This window comes from Moschus berezovskii, chromosome X, assembly GCF_049115385.1.
Source record: "Moschus berezovskii isolate FMDL1 chromosome X, NW_MosBer_1.0, whole genome shotgun sequence".
Classification (NCBI taxonomy): domain Eukaryota; kingdom Metazoa; phylum Chordata; class Mammalia; order Artiodactyla; family Moschidae; genus Moschus; species Moschus berezovskii.
The window spans coordinates 125,268,530-125,288,548 of record NC_142488.1 but is presented as its reverse complement, the minus strand read 5'-3'; the positions used below and the strand labels follow the sequence as shown (position 1 = coordinate 125,288,548).

Sequence of the window (20,019 nt, the reverse complement as noted above, 5' to 3'; positions counted from 1 at the left end):
AAACAGCTGGAGCAAATCTGCTAGACTTACATGGGAAGCAACACAAAGTGGCAGAATGTGAAAGTATTCTTTAATGTCTTAGGAGAAGCATATTGCTTACTATCTTTAAGATAATCATCTTAATCAAATTGTGACAAAATTACCTAGCTATATTTCAATTAAAAAAAAGAAAAGCTAGGAAAATGCTAAAAGATTAAAATTCAGAAGCGATCTGTGCCTTTGGCTAACCAGTCATACCCCTTTAATAATGGGAAAACATTTGGGAATTTATAAGCTCATTGGGAAAATACAATACCAGCTGTCATTTTCATATTAAAAAATCGCTTATTTGCTCTCCACAATTTGAGGTGGAAAATTTAGAATGCTTAAATTGAGCTCTAAAGTTATAAGAAATGTCTATTAATGAAAATATTTACCAAACTCTTTAGCAAATGCAACTGCGTAGATTAAAGATATAACCTACAAATATTACATTAATACTTAAAGAAACTTACTGTTCTACTGGGAACTTCTACATCTGTGTAACAAACATGCTGTTATTCAGTTCATCTATTGATAATGGGGGTATCTATAGTAGTAAAAAAGATTTTAGATTAAAACAGTTTCTTGAGAGAATTCCATTTATTTTGTTCACTGCTTGGACATGGTAATCAAAAACCATAATTTCATAGAAAAATTTAGACATATTAACCATATCCAGTAATAGTTAATGTTGCAAAGCACAGGTTAGAATGTGGTTTGTTTCCCCAATGAATTAATGCTCTATGTCCTATAGGGTTATCAAACTTGTAATTAAAACAGCAGTGAACTTAAAGTCTTAAAGCGTGGTTACCATTTTAATAAGGTGATATACCCATCATATTACACAATAATTATTTTAAGTATCTCCTTACAATTTCAAGACTTCCCCAAAATTCATAATTTGCCTTGTGACTCTGCCTGTAAAAACCTCAAGCAAATGAAAATTAAAACAGCACAAACACATCTAATGTATAAGAAGGAATTTCTGATGTAATCACTGGGTAATGATAAGCATATCTGTGCCTTGGAAAGAAATGTGTTATCTTTCTTTCCAGTAGACCTGAAGACAAAGGTGAGGACAGTTCTGAGCAAAAGTTCAAATGCAATAACTAGAAATGGTAGTAAAATAAATTCTGTTCTCAACCAATGAGGAAACATTAAAAAAAATTAGTATATGTATTTGAGGATTGGTGTAGTAGCAACAACTGTATATATAATCTATTAAGAGTAACACCTCTAACCAATTAAAAGAGCCTATTCTGCTGATTCATCTCAGGATGGGTGGCAAAGCAGGAACATCTGTCCAGAATATACAGAAAAAGAAAAAGTCTAAATCTAAGAATGGCTTAAGAAAGACTAATATCTCTCACCAATCCCCAAAGCATATACTGTGCCTTATCAACACACTGTAGTTAGCTAGGTCCAAACAGGTGAAATAAATGGCCAAACCTGATTGCCCGGAGCTGTTGCAACGAAGGGAATGCTGGTAGCAGGTGGTGCTGCTGCAGACATAGTGGTAGGTGTAGCACTGTGCATCATGGGCACTTTCAGTAGGAAATCATGGAAGCAACGCACGAGAGGGTGGAGCAACCATGATACAAACGATGGAATGGGGCGTGGTAGGTATCGCAGCAACAAGCCATGTGGCATCATCATGATGGATACACCAGGGCGCAACATGCAATCACAGTCAGTGCAAAGCAACACAGCATGGAAGGGGGGAAATTTAAAAAGAGAAAAGGGGAAAGCCAATTATAGTTACCATTAAGAAAAATGGAATCATTCTCAACATTTGCCAATAACTAGTTTTTGAGCAGAATCACACTGTAGTTGACTTCAAGGGCCAAATTTTCAGAAGGGGTTACAATGGGTGCCTCGAACAGATCTGTTTTTACCAAGGCTATCTCTATGAATAGCTAGTCAAGCAGAAAAGTAACTTGGTTGTGTCTTCAAAATGGGAGTAGGGAACTCTAAATTGATATTTGGGTTCACTAACTCATGACAGATATGAGTGCTGTCACTAGATTTGTAGGTGCAGAGGGACAGTTTTATATATAAATATACTTACCTGATCTGCATACAAAAAGATTATAGTTTGGTGGGTATATGGTAGAGAGCCTATGAAAAGAATACAGTGGACTATGTGTGCAGGTTTTAAGCACATCTGTGGCAAACCCCTTGGAAACTTGGGCTACTTATGAAACTACTCAGGCTGCTTGCTTATTGTTTCATAAATAGCCGAAGTTTCCAAGGGGAACTTCATAGTAAATATCCAATGAAATCTTGCCTTCACTGCAAATACTACAGCGACAGTGACTAGCAGCAACAACTTTTTTCAGGAAGATTTCTCTTTGCCTTTTCTAGTTTCTGTGTCATTTTCTTTTTAAAAAAATTTTTTTTTCAAGTTACTTTAATGGAATTTTTTTTTTTTTACTTTACATTATTGTATTGGTTTTTGGATGCTCTTCTTTTTTTTGTAACTCATTTTGGAAAGCCAACCAAGGAATTAATGTGTGAATGGCAAGCGGGCATATGTAATACTTTGCATCTACATTGATTGAATTCAGATTTTCTGAAAGTCAACAGAGAAAGTGAATGGCCTACAGAGAGGAAAATCAACATATTCAATGTCATAGAAACCACAAATGTACCCCAAATGGTGATTAACAGAAACTCTGCAATAATTGTTCATGCCCATCTATCTCTAGTTATCCACTATCAACACCCCTTATTGCGAAAAGTGAAGTGAAAGTGTTAGTCATTCAGTTACGTCTGAATCTTTGTGATCCCACGGACTGTAGCCTGCCAGACTCCTCTGTCCATGGGAACTCTCCAGGCAAGAATACTGGAGTGGGTAGTCATAACCTCCTCCAGGGGATCTTTCCAACCCAGGGATTGAACCCGGGTCTCCTGCATTGCAGGCAGATTTTTTACTGTCTGAGCCATCAGGGAAGCCCATCCCTTATTGCAGCACATGTGAGTTCTAAAAAACACTCTTGTTTCCCCTTTAGAAGCACAGCAACTGCACAGGGAGCAGTACCAGTGGAGCGTGCAGTTTGCATTCCTCCACAGAGCTCTTCGGTGAAAGGACAAGGGAGCAGAGCCACAAAAAGGGTAGATGGAGACACATTTCACGAACTTGCAACTGTCTGTTCTCCTAATCATATGCATATAATGCTTCTGTTAGTATCAGTGGAGATGTTTTTAATTCTGACAGGGCATCACTAATAACAGTGGCCTCACCTGTCAGTGAGTGCTACTACTATGTGGCTGTCAATTTGAGGTTTTTGCTTTATCTTGATAACCCCCTTAGTTCCTTTTGGACTCTGTATCAACTTTGGCTGACCAATGAGATGGAGGTCAAGCTGTTGCAAACTCTCAAAAAGGATAAAAGGAACTGGATTGATATGAGATGGTGGGGTGAGGTGGGGTAATTCTTCCCTGTATGGAACAGAGCTATTTTCTCCTGGTCTGTTCCTGGTGCCTATGGAAATGACAGGAGCTGTGAACTCCCCCGGAGTTCTGAGAGGCAAACGAGTCTTTCCTTGTTTTCTTTCTAGGTGGCGCTAGTGGTAAAGAACCTGCCTGCCAACGCAGGTAGATATAAGAGACATGGATTCGATCCCTGGGTGGGAAAGATCCCCTGGAAGAGGGCATGGCAACCCACTCCAGTATTTTTGCCCGGAGAATTCCCATGGACAGAGGAACCTAGTGGGCTACAGTCTATGGGGTCACAGAGCTGGACATGACTGAAGTGACTTAGCACACATGCATGCACAGAATGGTTTTGAGATGGCTACCACATTGGATGGGTGGCTGATTAAAGGTTCTGTGTGTTACTGGTTATTAAAAATCACATACCCCCAAAGAGTCATTTTGAAATGATTCTGTGGTGCCTGGTTTCTGTGCAGATGGCACTTCATCCTAGAACACTATAGAAAGCATTACAAAACACTACAGAAGGCTCTAGTTTTGCTTTTCTGCAACATCTAAATATTGAATGATTTTGATCTTTTGGATAACTTTTTTTGGGAGGAATGGTTTTGTTGTACTTGACAAATTATACACTTGAAGTATTTTAATTTTACAATTTCTTAGTAACAGATGTAAACCTAAGAATAAAACTGCCCATTCTGGCTAGATAAGGAAATGTTTCAAGATATTTTAGCTACAATTTTTAGTGTGAAAATACAGAAATGGCAAGGTCAGTATTCAACCACAGCAGCAATGAACTAGAACTTGAGAGTGTAGGACTGCTGTGATTTCACAAAAACATGTAACAGACAGCACCATGTTAAAACTTAAATACTCAGAAAATGTTCAGCTATATCACCCAGTTGCTTGTTTCATAGTCACAATAAAAAACACTTTTTTTCCAGATTAGAAAAAGTTGAGAACTTTTGTACAAAACCTACCAACACTTGAAGCGGGTGCCATGCACAGTATTGGCCCTGGACACCATGCAGAAAAGCGTGAAAAGTAAAGAAAAGAGATATTTCATTATTAAAGCTTTATTGATAGAAATAATTTTTAACTAAAATGATATTCTTAGCAATATTAATGAACCAGCACATGCATATCCAGTAATCTCCCATGCTCACAATTATAGCTTAAGACCCCAAACCCAGGTGATCAGAGTAATTCTTGGATTCTTAGGTATAAAAATGAATGTTAATTTTTTCTTTAAAGGCATTAGCTCAACTTAAATTAGTTATATATTTATTTTGGACTAATGCATCCTAAATGATTTTTATTATGAAAGGGAGAATTTTATTACATATATAATTTTCAAAATATGCACCAAGATCTGCCAGCAAGTTCTGCTTAGGGCACTAATCTACTATCATGGCCTCCCCCCCACAACAGTGATCAAGGACTTGACTGTGAACATATGGCAAATAGGATTTTCATCAAGGGGGGCTCTCAACCTGACATCTATTTTGCCATAAATTAAGGGGAAAGGGATTCTTCTGACAGTTTAGGTTATAAATCTAGATTTTTAAATTAGCCAAATCCAGCTCAAAAAAGTCTAAAAATTATGTTTTTAAATGGTATCATGAAGAACTATTATGGTTAGTAACCAGACAAAAGTTAAGATTTTTATAGCTTCTTTCAAAATTAATTAACTGATTAATTAACAAGGTTTCTAAATTAATTTTTAAAGCATGCAATTTTCATTTAGTAGTTTCCAAACTGGGGCATTTAAGATTCTGACCAAAAAAAGAAAAAAATAGTCTACTGGACTCCCAGTGGTTAGCATTTTCAACTTATTCCTAAGAGATTATATGCTAATTCTTAAAGTACTAAACCACTGAAAGAAAAGTATTTTCCCCTCATATATGATGTTTATTTTAAAAGACTATGGCTTAAATTTTTCTTTCCAATTTTGTACAAAACTGTTATATTAGTAAATATAGTTGAATATAGGAGGTAATAAAATATGCTGTAAAGTGTATATTTTATAATTATATATATTTATATATATTTTATATTAACTGATTTAAGAATTAGAGGCTAAAACTGTTTTATATTGTATTATATAAATACACACTGTATTATACTGTATATATATTGTGTATATATATATATACTGTATTATTCTGTAATCTAAATTTAAAGATAGTTTTATTATAACTATCTTTGGCATATCAAAGATATATAGACTACCTATTTTGCAATGCTGAAGCTCAGAAACTTTTTTGAGAGCAGACCATTGCCTTTGAAAGTGATACCTAAGAATCAAAGAATTAGTTTAAGACTGAAACAAGTGAATCAAACATGAAAAGCAAAAATTAAGAAATGCTCAAAAGAAAAATGCTGACAGCGTTTCCTAGTTTGATTTCAAAACCATTAATTTTCAGGAATCACAGGAAAACAGTCTGTTCTGTATACAAACAGACTGAGCAGAACTGCGTTGTTTTATTTCTAATCAAAATACCCACTGACCATCCTCACATAAAAGTTCTTTGAAAGCTGGTGTAAACTGTATTCATTTACAACACCACTCAACTTACAGGGCCCGGCACCATTCTCACCTGCAGGAATGAACTGCGGCTGCGGCTGCGGCTGCGGGATCGGCATGTTAGGCAGAGCCTGTTGGCAGTGGAACACATTGGGATTAAAGACTGCAGGGGCACAATTGACCTTTTCAAGTGCCGATCTCTTTGGCATCAGTTGAAGTGTACCAGGCTGCAGGCCCTATGAGGGAAGGATAGATTAATAAATAGTACCAAGGAAAGTAAAATATGTACTCAGACCAAGCAAGCGGCAGTTAGATAAGGTCTGGCCTGGGAACCCTTTGTGAGGGTCACCACTGAGTAAGGTAACCGACTAAAGAGATGAAGTTGTTCACTATATGAGTACATACTCAGTCCAAAACAGAAAATAAACATACCGGCAGGGAAGAAGTTTTTCAGCTTCACTCATTTAGACAAATGAGTGAAGCTGAAAAGGACTTTAGCAGGTGGGCAAGATGTGACAGGATGTTGTTGACAGCAAAGAATCATTTAAAATTAACATCGAAGGCTTCCCAGGTGGCTCAGTGGTGGAGAATCTGCCTGCCAATGCAAGAGACACAGTTCCGATCCCTGATCCAACATGCTGTGGAGCAACAAACCCAAGCATCACAACTACTAAGCCTGTGCTTTAGAGCCCAGGAACTGCAATTACTGAAGCCTGGGCACCCTAGAGCCTGTGCTCCGCCACGACAGAAGCCACTGCAATGAGAAGTCTGTGCACCACAACTAGAGAAAGCCCGCACGCAGCAACAAAGACCCTGTGCAACCAAAAATAAATAAATACAAATGAAAAATTAACATCTTAGGGATGCTCATCTATTCACCTATTAAAATGAGATTAGCAGAAGCAACTTATTAACAGGAAAGGGATTTTTGCCAGTTAAATCAAGGAGACAAATGGCATATAGGTGAAAAAAAACAGATGTCAGTAGATCTGAGTCTGATTCTGTAGCTCCAAAATCCAAAATTCAATTTATACAAGGATTTTGGGTCCAAACCCTATAACTGTATATTTCCCAACTAATGTGTAAGGAAAAAGCAAATGAATTAATCACCTGCACCATCTACCTCACCTAGAAACCACAGTTAGCAAAATGTATGCAATTCTCATTTATTTATAGAGACCCACTGTGCATTTTGGTATGTACTGTTTGCTTTGTTAAGACCTTGTAAGGTTGAATTTAAGGTAAGAGGTTTTACTCTGTGTGAAAATCTTCCTTTCATGTCTACAATTCTTTAAAATCCTACTGTGCTTATAATATTCAAACCTGCCCCTGGATCAGAGTCACTGGAGAAATTGGACCTGACATTTTTCCCTCTACTAACTGCAGAGTACTTTAAAAACATGTCCTGGCGACAACTGGGTATGCTCCAAATTCTTAAGGAGATGGGCACATTTATGCTAAGTACCTAGCCTTCCATATGCCAAAGAGGGCGTATCATGACCTCCTTATTCCTGTGGATAAAGAAGGCCTAACAGTATCTCTATTTTTATTTGGGAACTTCATAGCACCCCTTCAAGTATTTTATATGCACACAAGTTGCTTTCAGTGATTTCAACCTGAGCATGAACAAGAACAGGGTAAAAAAAAAAATCTCCCTTTCAAAAAGCATTTCAACTGTGAATCCTTACAATACAGAAAGTTTAAACTTCTTCATGCAGCCTCCTTTGTTAAATCTTATCTCACACAAATTCCTATGGGTAAATGCAACTTTTACCTTTAAGACTCTGCTCTGATGACTCAGAAAGGCATTTTATATTGATGTTCAAAAATACCAGTTGAAGGCCTATTATATAGTATATTTAATTCTCTACATGGAAATTTGGGGCTGACATATATATATCTTACCAAACACACCAAAATCATCAAAAATAGGCACATACATATGAAAGTTCCATGACTGACTGAGCATGGGACACGTTTACCAAAACACAGGCAAACCATTTCTTGTGCATCCCATGCATATGAGAACCTTTATTTTTAGGGGACCAACTGTATTTACTCTCTATGCCACCAACAGAAATAACTAACAGTTGGAGGCTTAAATTCTGCATTGATATTCTGGATACCTTCCTATTTTCATAGATAAAAATCCCCTCATTTAAAAGAATTTAAGACAAAAAATGTGATGAAGTCTTTTTTTTAAAACATTCATTCACAGATTCTGCTGTCCAGATCAAGGGAGAAAATGAGTGTGTTCTAATTTGGTACTCAGCTCTTTCACAAAGCAGTGGGTTCAGGTCTGAGAGAGCAGGGTTACTGAGAAAGAGGAACAAGTCCAACATTGGTGCTGTGGCCTCAAAGCGGTCATCTGTGAGAAAAGTTTGGAGAAATTTGGGGTATTTGGCTTAGAGAAGACATGAGAATCAGGTTCCTATGAAATAGGGATAGACTTTTTTTGGTAATAAAATAAATGTATGTTCCAGTTAAAGTGAGGTAGATTTTAACTTAGTATGAGGAAAACCTTATCAATAAATAGGGATGCCTGAAAATAAATGTATCTCTCTTATGAAAAGGAAAGATCTCTGTCATGGGCTTCAGGGTCATAGAGGTGATTTTTTCCCACAGCCAGGAAAAATGATGTTTCCTCAGAATGTTGTCCCTTATTTAGGTTACACCCTATTACATGAGGAAAGGTCCAGGATGTAAAAGAAATGGACAGATTACAGCCTATCAAAACAATTGACAACTATGACAAAACTAAGTAATCATAATTCCTATTTTTCAGCCTATCACACAATAGTGTTATGCAAGTATTTTTTCTACCTCCTAACTTACACAGTTAAGTAGAACTAACTTTTCTCCAAAATTTACTTACTATGGCAACTCAATAGGCCTCTTCTCCCAACCATGTAGAAATCCTCCTCCCCCCAAAGCCTTGCCTGGCTGCTGCCTTGAAATCATCAACCTTTGGGAAATTAGAACTTAATTACCAACTCATCCTCCAAGTCCTCTGTTTTTGAAAGTTAATAAGGATATTACCAGCAAAATGCCCATCTAGGTGGCTCACAGGATATTAAGGTTAGTTAGGCTGTAAAAATCACTCAAAGATAATTTACTGTTTAAGTTGTATAATTTACTCCTTCTTAAAAAATGGGAGAAGAAGCACAGTAAGAATCATTAGGAAAGCTTTTAAATAATTACCTTTAGAAACTTTTAGTGAATTAGAATAAATAGGTTCTCTCCTTTCCAGTTTATATCCTGGGTGATTCATTTTAAGGTCCACTCATGACTATCCAAGATTGTGATTCCAGGGTATTAGACAAATTGAGGCATATATGAATCATTTATCCCCAAACAGAGAGTCGACAAGTCCTGGCCTGTTCTTACCATTGCAGTGGCAGCTGAATGGTTCATCTGGTAATGAGCGGCTTTGAGTTTGGCTTGCAAGTGCGCAGGAGGATGAAAATACTTGCATTTCTCCCGGGAGCATCGACCTTTGATGTAATCCATGCAGATGGTCACAGTATTATCACTTGCCTCAATCATGGACACATCAGTAGGGTGAGCATAGCGGCAATCATTCTCACCACGGGTACAATTACCTCGCTGAAATTCACGGCAAACCTTAAAGAAAAAAAAAATCACATTGACGCTTGGAAGGTTATTAGTTTTTATTTATTTTGCCAGTGAATGTAAGAGCAACAGTACACATTCTTTTGTCATCTATTTAGGAAAAATATCAAAAGCTGAAGGATAATGTCAAGCCATAGTCACTATGAGACATAAACAAAATTTCTCTCCCAAGAAAGATAACAATCCATTGTCCCCAAAGGAAGTTTGTCAGCTTTCCTTACATTGAAATGAAAGTATTCTTGAAAACTAGGCTTCCCTGGTGGCTCAGCAATAAAGAATCACCTGCTAAAGAATCCCTGGGTTGGAAAGATCCCCTGGAGTAGGAAATGGCAGCCCACTCCAGTATTCTTGCCTGGAAAATCCCATGGACAGAGAAGCCTGGTGGGCTACAGTGTACGGGGTTGCAAAAGAGTTGGATGTGACTTAGCAACTAACCAACAACAACCAATTATTGAAAACCAGTTTTTAATCCTCCTCTTGATACACAGCCTAAAGTGTAATTAGCTATATTTGCAAGAGGGGATTACTTTGTTAAGGGCCAAGATATGTCTTTATCACACAACAATGTGCTTTTTACAAGCAGACTTGTGAACCATGACTAAAGGACAGGTACAGATTCCAGTCCGATACATGGCCACACATTTGAGGAATTGCCAATGGAGCTGACTTTGTAAGAAATTGACTAGTTATTTATTTCAACTTATGAAAAAGGACATAGTTTGAAGGACTTCCATAAATCAAAAAGTTGTTTGCAATTTTCTTTTAGTTTCCTTTTCTTAGGCATAAGGATATTTCTGATCTAGTACATCATTCTTAATATGGAGAAACAGGTTTAGACTCTATGAGACTAATTTACATTCTGCATTCATAGACAGTTAATGGGTCTTTTATTTTCAGTTTGATTATTCGAGTAAGTAGAGATTCACCAGTGAATACAGACTGTAATTCCAGACTGTAAAGCTGGAGCATGTCCACCAGACTTTCTGTGCCATAGCAGAGGAGATGCACAGTCTGCGGCCGGGCAAACTAAGACATTGTTTGACCTACTGTACAACCATGCACTTCATAACAGGGTAAAACTGCAGTAGTAAAATGTCTAATACTTCTCTGAGATTATATTCCAGAAGATTAAAACCCAGATGTATTTATTTAAAGCATTCAAGACACCAGGTTCTGGAAATGTTTATGCATAAGGCTAATATCTACCCTTATAAGTATTCATAGATTTCTACACAAATACCTCCAGTTTATCTGAACGTATCGGTTTTGGACCAACAGCCCCTGGCAGTGGAAGAGGTGGGTTTCCAGAAATCAGAACAGGTGCGTTTTGCACCAGGTCGGCGGGGACCAGGCCCATCCCAGGATGATGAGGTAAGTAAGGATTGTAAGCCATGGCAGGATTAGCTGCAATTGCAGGATTCACAGGAAAAGAATTCTGTATGTTTAAAAGAGGAAAAAAAGGTGTTAGAGGTCAATAGATTATTCCTATTATTACACAAAGAAGCGTAAGCCATATCAAAATTTACCTCTGTATCTTCTGATTTAGTCTCATATTAATTCCCATATAAGAATTCCTTTTAAACCAACAAATCTCTTTGAGTAACAAACTTACTGGTAAGCTGATAAACCAAGCCACATAATTTTAACAGTTATGAGTTAGGTAAATCAAATCGCACTGATGGAGTCTGTTCCAAACATGTTTTCCCTAGCACTTCCACTTTTACCTAAAAACCTTGTCACCATCGATATCACATATGTGGGCAATCTGAAGGCCCCATTCATTTCACTATCCTCCTTTCTCTTCCTGGCAGTACTGCTTTGCTCCAAAGCTTCTGGTCCTACCATGGTTCCCACCTGCCCTACAGAACACTTGCTTTTCTTCCCGGCCCACTATCAATATGAAGACAGGCAAGGAGGGAGGAAGAAAGGAGTAGATTTTAAAAGGTAATAACTTCTTGCTGTCTACCTAAAAGGAGATTGGTATGGTCTTTTTTTTTTAAAGAGGTCTTATTTTACAAATGAATCTGACTTGACTAGCCTTGTCTTTATCTAAGGGACCAGATGATATGCACAGTTTAAAAGAGGGTCCTAAATATCCTAAATAGGATTCCTATTAGGCAGGGAGAGATAAGAGGATTATAAGGTACACACACTAGAGTATAACTGGTAAAAGTCTTGGAAATGCAAAAGGCTATTACTGGGTTTTTAAATTTCTTAACAGTCCTGATCTCAAAGAGTGTAATATATGTATTGCCTTTATTTTTATCTGTGATGAAATAATTTATCACTTTACTCTGCTGTTTTCCAGTTTGTTCCACATGGGAGCGTCTTTTCTTCTCAATGTGGTCATAATTTCTTTGATAGTTCTGTTGCCTCCCCTACAGCACCCAATATACATAGTGAATGACTGATAAAATCAATGACATAAATTAAAAATAAATGTAAACATTTTAATGAATGAATAGCAAATCCTGGTTAAACGCAGTATATTTCTAATAGTGACTTTATAAGGTAGGTGCAACTGCTGTATAACTGGTGATGTCTCATGTATTACTAATAGCATGTGTTCTTGCTTTCTTTTTAATGTCTTTCACACACACAAAAAATCTGTTGCACTGTCAAGCTGTGCCCACATCTTGTGCTAGATCACAATAATAGGAACAGTTCTAAATGGAGGTAGAATAGGACCCTGTAGAGTATGAAATGAGGGACAATCTATAGTCATGCTGCCACCCTCTAGTTGGAGTTGAAATTTTCACCAGCATAGCCTTCTCCATGAAACCCATGTTATGAACGACATTCACCTTGGAAGGAAGGGCTTCCCCATTAGCACTCTACCTTAAGATGAGTTTGTTGTTTAGTCACTAAGTTGTGTCCAACTTTTTTGTAATCACATGGACTGTAGCCCTGCCAGTCTCCTCTTGTCTATGGAATTTTTCCAGGCAAGAATACTGGAGTGGGTTGCCATTTCCTACTCCAGGGGATCTACCCCACCCAGAGACTGAAACTGCGGCTCCTGTATCTCCTGCACTGCAGGAGGATTCTTTACCACTGAGCCACTGGGGAAGCCTTAGATGAGTTTTGTTTGTTTAGTTGCTAAGTTGTGTCCAACTCTTTGCGACCCCATGGACTGTAGCCCACCAGGCTCCTCTGTCCATGGGATTTTCCAGGTTAAAATACAGGAGTGTGTTGCTATTTCCTTCTCCATAGGTGAATTTATCATTAGCTAACTGGCAAATTAGGAACAACAGAAAGAGCATGTCCGCCCGCTTCCAAACTTGTAAGACTCATCACGGTAAGTAGAGAAGGCATGGTGGCCAAGAGCTTTAAGAGGAAAGGGGTGACACCAGGTGGCAGGAAAGATGATGGGGCAGTCAGAGGAAGTGCTTTAAGGTTTGAGGACAAAAGCCAAGGGCTGACCCAGCCTAACTAGCACTGTGATATAACAGGTTATAGGAACATATCATACTTCTCATAGAATGAGATATAAAGCTTCAGGAATTAACTGATGTGATATTATTTTATATAATGAGCTAAGACTTGGTCTGACAGAATGTGGTCCACTGGAGAAGGGAATGGCAAACCATTTCAGTATTCCTGCCTTGAGAACCCCATGAACAGTATGAAAAGGCAAAATGATAGGATACTGAAAGAGGAACTCCCCAGGTTGGTAGGTGTCCAATATGCTACTGGAGATCAGTGGAGAAATAACTCCAGAAAGAATGAAGGGATGGAGCCAAAGCAAAACAAATACCCAGTTGTGGATGTGACTGGTGACAAAAGCAAGGTCCGATGCTGTAAACAGCAATATTGCATACGAACCTGGAATGTCAGGTCCATGAATCAAGGAAAGTTGGAAGTGGTCAAACAGGAGATGGCAAGAGTGAACGTCGACATTCTAGGAATCGGCGAACTAAAATGGACTGGGACGGGTGAATTTAACTCAGATGACCATTATATCTACTACTGTGGGCAGGAATCCCTTAGAAGAAATGGAGTAGCCATCATGGTCAACAAGAGTCCGAAATGCAGATCTTGGATACAATTTCAAAAATGACAGAATGATCTCTGTTCGTTTCCAAGGCTAAACATTCAATATCACAGTAATCCAAGCCTATGCCCCAACCAGTAACGCTGAAGAAGCTGAAGTTTAACAGTTCTATGAAGACCTATAAGACCTCTTAGAACTAACACGCAAAATAGATGTCCACTTCATTATAGGGGACTGGAATGCAAAAGTAGGAAGTCAAGAAACATCTTGAGTAACTGGCAAATTTGGCCTTGGAGCACGGAATGAAGCAGGGCAAAGGCTAATAGAGTTTTGCCAAGAGAACACACCGGTCATAGCAAACACCCTCTTCTAACAACACAAGAGAAGACTCTACACATGGACATCACCAGATGGTCATCACCGAAATCAGATTGAATATATTCTTTGCAGCCAAAGATGGAGAAGCTCTATACAGTCAGCAAAAACAAGACTGGGAGCTGACTGTGGCTCAGATCATGAACTCCTTATTGCCAAATTCAGACTGAAATTGAACAAAGTAGGGAAAACCACTAAACCATTCAGGTATGACCTAACTCAAATCCCTTATGATTACACAGTGGAAGTGAGAAATAGATTAAATGGACTAGATCTGATAAGAGTGCCTGATGAACTATGGACAGAGGTTCCTGACATTGTACAGGAGACAGGGATCAAAACCATCCCCACGGAAAAAAAATGTAGAAAAGATAAATGGCTGTCTGAGGAGGCCTTACAAATAGCTGTGAAAAGAAGAGAAGCCAAAAGCAAAGGAGAAAAGGAAAGATATAAGCATCTGAATGCAAAGTTCCAAAGGATAGCAAGGAGAGATAAGAAAGCCTTCCTCAGCAATCAATGCAATGAAATAGAGGAAAAAAACAGAATGGGAAAGACTTGAGATTTCTTCAAGAAAATTAGAGATACCAAGGGAACATTTCATGCAGATAGGCTCAATAAAGGTCAGACATGGTATGGACCTAACAGAAGCAGAAGATATTAAGAAGAGGTGGTAAGACTACACAGAAGAACTGTACAAAAAAGATCTTCACGACCCAGATAATCATGATGGTGTGATCACTCACCTAGAGCCAGACATCCTGGAATGTGAAGTCAAGTGGGCCTTAGAAAGCATCACTACAAACAAAGCTAGTGGAGATGATGGAATTCCAGTTGAGCTATTTCAAATCCTGAAAGATGATGCTGTGAAACTGCTGCACTCAATATGCCAGCAAATTCGGAAAACTCAGCAGTGACCACAGGACTGGAAAAGGTCAGTTTTCATTCCAATCCCAAAGAAAGGCAATGACAAAGAATGCTCAAGCTACCGCACAATTGCACTCATCTCACATGCTAGTAAAGTCACGCTCAAAATTCTCCATGCCAGGCTTCAGCAATACGTGAACCGTGAACTTCCAGATGTTCAGGCTGGTTTTAGAAAAGGCAGAGGAACCAGAGATCAAATTGCCAACATCCACTGGATCATGGAAAAAGCAAGAGAGTTCCAGAAAAACATCTATTTCTGCTTCACTGACTATGCCAAAGCCTTTGACTATGTGGATCACAACAAACTGTGGAAAATTCTGAAAGAGATGGGAATAACAGACCACCTGACCTGCCTCTTGAGAAACCTATATACAGGTCAGGAAGCAACAGTTAGCACTGGACATTGAACAACAGACTGGTTCCAAATAGGAAAACAAGTACGTCAAGGCTGTATATTGTCACCCTGATTATTTAACTTATATGCAGAGTACATCATGAGAAACGCTGGGCTGGAAGAAGCACAAGCTGGAATCAAGGTGGCCTGGAGAAATATCAATAACCTCAGATATGCAGATGACACCACCTTTATGGCAGAAAGTGAAGAGGAACTAAAAAGCCTCTTGATGAAAGTGAAAGAGGAGAGTGAAAAAGTTGGCTTAAAGCTCAACATTCAGAAAATTAAGATCATGGCATCTGGTCCTATCACTTCATGGGAAATAGATGGGAAAACAGTGGAAACAGTGTCAGACTTTATTTTTGGGACTCCAGAATCACTGCAGATGGTGATTGCAGCCATGAAATTAGAAGACGCTTACTCCATGGAAGGAAAGTTATGACTAACCTAGATAACATGTTAAAAAGCAGAGACATTACTTTGCCAACCAAGGTCCGTTTAGTCAAGGCTATTTTTCCAATGGTCATGTATGGATGTGAGAGTTGGACTGTGAAGAAAGCTGAGCACTGAAGAATTGATGCTTTTGATCTGTGGTGTTGGAGAAGACTCTTGAGAGTCCCTTGGACTGCAAGGAGATCCAACCAGTCAATCCTAAAGGAGATCAGTCCTGGGTGTTCATTGGAAGGACTGATGCTGAACCTGAAACTCCAATACTTCGGCCACCTCATGTGAAGAGTTGACTCATTGGAAAAGGCTCTGATGCTGGAAGGGATTGGGGGCCGGAGGAGAAGGGGACGACAGAGGCTGAGATGGCTGGATGGCATCACTGACTCGATGGACATGGGTTTGGGTAAACTCCAGGAGTTGGTGATGGACAGGGAGGCCTGGCGTGCTGCGATTCATGGGGCCACAAAGAGTTGGACTCGACTGAGCGACAGAACTGAAGACAGACTTTATCAATTTGATGATTCAGGCTGTCTCAAAATTAGCAAAAATCTCAAATGGTAAAATCACAGAACCAAGAAGAACCATTATTGTATTTTCTAAAGCTATTGAATTAAAAGGAAAACTGGCAGATAGTGAATTTTCTAGATTAGAAAATTATTAATCACTAATAAATACTGATCAATTTATAATATTTAGGAATAATGGACATGTGCAATGCTTCCTATTACAATAATTCCAAAACTTCTCTATATTTTCCTTCCTTTTTGGGGAAAATTTACTGGTTAACTTGGAATATATTGTAACCTTCTTAGGTTTGTTATATGTTCCAATCTCATGAAAACAAACTGTAAATTAATCGAAAGTCTATATAAATAGTGCAAGGGGCTTGCTGAAAATGTTTAGGGTTTGTAAGATTATACTGTATCATATTTACATTTTAAAGTTAGTGCTGTAGATTTTACAACCATTTCCTCTTTGGTATAAACTTGATTCTATAATGCTGTTTACTGAGAAGTAGGTCTTTTTTTTTTTAAATTCTCAACCCTTGGGCACAGCTGGAACTCCTGAGTTTCTTATTTATTTTCAAATGGACATTTCTGTTTTTCACCACCACTCTGCCCCAGGGTAAGTATTCCATTTTCATGAATTTGAACATTCAAGGGCTTAGCTTTATTTAACAGCCACCTGTTATATCAGGCAGCTGCAAGTTCACACATTCAATTTTAATAAGCAAATTTAATCCTTCCTGTACCTGTCTTGCAGCCCTTGATGTAAGTTGAGCTAAACATGAACCAATCTGTGGGGTAGTCTTAATTTTAAAGAAAAAGGTACCTAACAGGTTGAATCTGATTTCTATATACAGCCCAAATTGACTGGGCACTTATTTATGTTTCAGATATTCACTCAAGCCTACAAATCATTTACTAAATATCTGAAAATATGAGAAAGCTTTTCCCTTAGAACAAAGGGTATGGATTTTCATCTTTCTTGAATCTTATGAAACCAACAAGAATGATGGCAACAACTGACTATATGAATAAAAAGATCACCTAGACAATTATTTACCCTCAATGTGTCTTGCAGTATTAGCTGCTAGGGTTGGAATTCCCACAAATTACTGGTTACTTGCACGTGTATGCATGCTAGTGGCTTTAATTATGTCTCTTTGTGACCCCATGGACTGCAGCCCACTAGGCTCCTCTGTCCATGGGACTCTCCAGGCAAGAATACTGGAGTGGGTTGCCATGCCCTCCTCCAGGGGATCTTCCTGACCCAGGGATCAAAGCCACGTCTCTTCTGTCTCCTGCGTTGCCAGGTGGGTTCTTTACCACTAATGCCACCTGGGAGGCCCCAAGTACCTAGGAACTATCAGGGCCTTAGGAAATGCATTCTAAAATTTGGTGAATTGTCTCTAGAACAGTGGTACCTAATCTTTTTCAAGTCCTGAACTTCTCTGAGAGTCTGATGAGAGCTGTGGACCCTGCCCATAGAAAAATTCCTATGGGTACAAATTGTGATCTCAAGAAATTCAAGGACCTCATGAAACTCACCCCTGGGTTATGGAGTACTTACTGTTCAAGAGCTTGTGTTCTAGGGTAATAGTTGGCAAACCATAGCCCCTGAACCAAATCCAGCCTGCCCTGTTTTTGTATGGCCAGAATGGTAAGAGTAGTTTCTCTGTTTTTCTTTTATTTGTAGTTGATATACAATATTGCATTAGTTTCTGGTGTACAGCAAAGTGATTCAGTTTTATATAGTATATGCATATACTTTTAAATATTATTTTCCATTTTGGTTTATAACAGGATACTGACTATAGTACCCTGTGCCATACAGCAGGACCTTATTGTTTATCCATTCTAGATATAATAATAGCTTGCATATGCTAGTCCCAAACTTTCAATGCAACCACCTCACCCACCCTCCTGGCAACCACAAGTCTGCTCTCTGTATCTGTGAATCTGTCTCTGTTTCATAGATAAGTTCATTTGTGTCACATTTTACATTCCACATATAAATGATATCATATGGTATTTGTCTTTCTCTTTCTGACTTCCTTTACTTAGTATGATAATGTTTAGGTCCATCTATTTGCTGTAAATGGCACTGAAAAGTTCATTCCTTTTTATGGCTAATATTACATTACATATATATTCCAATAAATATATAATTAGCTTATATATATATATATATGCTGCTGCTGCTGCTGCTGCTAAGTCGCTTCAGTCGTGTCCGACTCTGTGCGACCCCATGGATGGAAGCCCACCAGGCTTCCCTGTCCCTGGGATTCTCCAGGCAAGAACACTGGAGTGGGTTGCCATTTCCTTCTATATATATATATAGGGTACTATAAAATAGCACTGATATGAACATAGGGCTGCATGTATCTTTTCAAAGTTTTATCTGGATCTATGCTTAGGGGTGGTATTGACAGATCTATGCTATTGTTGTTTTTTAGTCACTAAGTCATGTCCAACTCTTTTTTGACCCCATGGACTATAACCTGCCAGGTTCCTGTGGGCATAGGATTTCCCAGGCAAGAACACTGTTGCCATTTCCTGCTCCAGGAGATCTTCCAGACACAAGGTTTGAACCTGCATCTCCTGTACTGGCAGGCAGATTCTTTAGCATCTGAGCACCTGGGAAGCCTGTGATAGATCATATGGCAACTCTCTATTTTTTAGATTTTTGAGGCACCTCCATACCATTCTCCATAGTGGCTGCACCAATTTACAACCCCACCAACGGTATAGGAGGGCTCTCTTGTCCCACATCCTCTCCAGCATTTGTTATTTTCTACATTGTAATATCTCATAACACATGAAAATTAAATGCAACTCATGTTTCAGTTTCCATAAGTAAAATCCACTCTGCTCACTCGTAGACTGATATAATGAAAAGCATGGATATCTGTTTTTTCTCATTACAGAAGAACCTATGTAATATCCTCAAATCTTGTCTCTTGTCCCACAAAGGCTGAACTATTTGTTAGTCATTTAGAGAAAATTTTGCTGACCCTCATTTTATAGGATTCAAAAATATAAAGCATTCAATTTCTGAAGTAAAGCGCTAATTATATAAAAATCTATGGATGTGAATTTAATACTTGTAGCAAGATTACACAAATTGAAGAAGTTAGACTTTAGAAGCAAATATTAAAGTGTTCACTAAAATGTTCTTTTACATAGTTACTAAAATTCACATTCTTAACTATTTATTTATAGAATAATTACTTGGTGACTAAGAATGGGGAGATAGATGGAATCCTATAAAGGAAAAATTTGATCTTAAAGGATTCTGAAGCACCTTTGAATAATAATACAATTCAGTGAAAAACGATGCCTCAAATAAATATTTCTAGTTTATACAGACAGGAACATTGATTTATTACTTAAAATGAGTTATTTTATTCCTCAAGGTAGTATAAAGAAATAAAACCTAATAACAGCCTAGATCTCTTTGTAGTAACTTGAATAATATCCAGTGTCAGTCACAATTATTGTTGGATGAATGCAAGATACTTAACTCACTTAGGCTAATCCTGGCCTGAAATCAACATCATAATTGAGGCCTTCCCTCTAAGCTCCTGTCTAAAGGTGGACAACTAAGCATTTTCTTTTATAGGATGGTAAACATTTGGTAGCAATTTGTTGACTTGATTTTAATGCCAGAAATATAGCACTCTTAACTTTTAGCACTCATAATATCTTAATTTTATTACTCATTTACAAGCATTTATATAGTATAAAAGGCAGCCCCTTTCACCATCAC

General features: G+C 38.2%; 1 protein-coding gene across 6 annotated transcripts in view; it reads right to left on the bottom strand.

The window, feature by feature from the left end:
• Nucleotides 1-20,019, bottom strand: part of MBNL3 (muscleblind like splicing regulator 3) — a 127,213-nt gene that overhangs the window by 8,703 nt on the left and 98,491 nt on the right. For 2 of the 6 annotated variants that reach the window (XM_055438719.2, XM_055438718.2), the window contains 6 exons: nucleotides 10,857-11,051; nucleotides 9,371-9,607; nucleotides 6,057-6,219; nucleotides 4,437-4,472; nucleotides 1,471-1,565; nucleotides 495-568 (listed from right to left, as the gene is read on the bottom strand). In XM_055438719.2, coding sequence (XP_055294694.1) covers nucleotides 512-568; nucleotides 1,471-1,565; nucleotides 4,437-4,472; nucleotides 6,057-6,219; nucleotides 9,371-9,607; nucleotides 10,857-11,051 — 783 coding nt within the window. In that variant the 3' untranslated portion in view covers nucleotides 495-511. The remainder of the gene's footprint in view (nucleotides 1-494; nucleotides 569-1,470; nucleotides 1,566-4,436; nucleotides 4,473-6,056; nucleotides 6,220-9,370; nucleotides 9,608-10,856; nucleotides 11,052-20,019) is intronic. The other 4 variants (XM_055438721.2, XM_055438720.2, XM_055438724.2 and 1 more) reach the window with 4 other exon arrangements.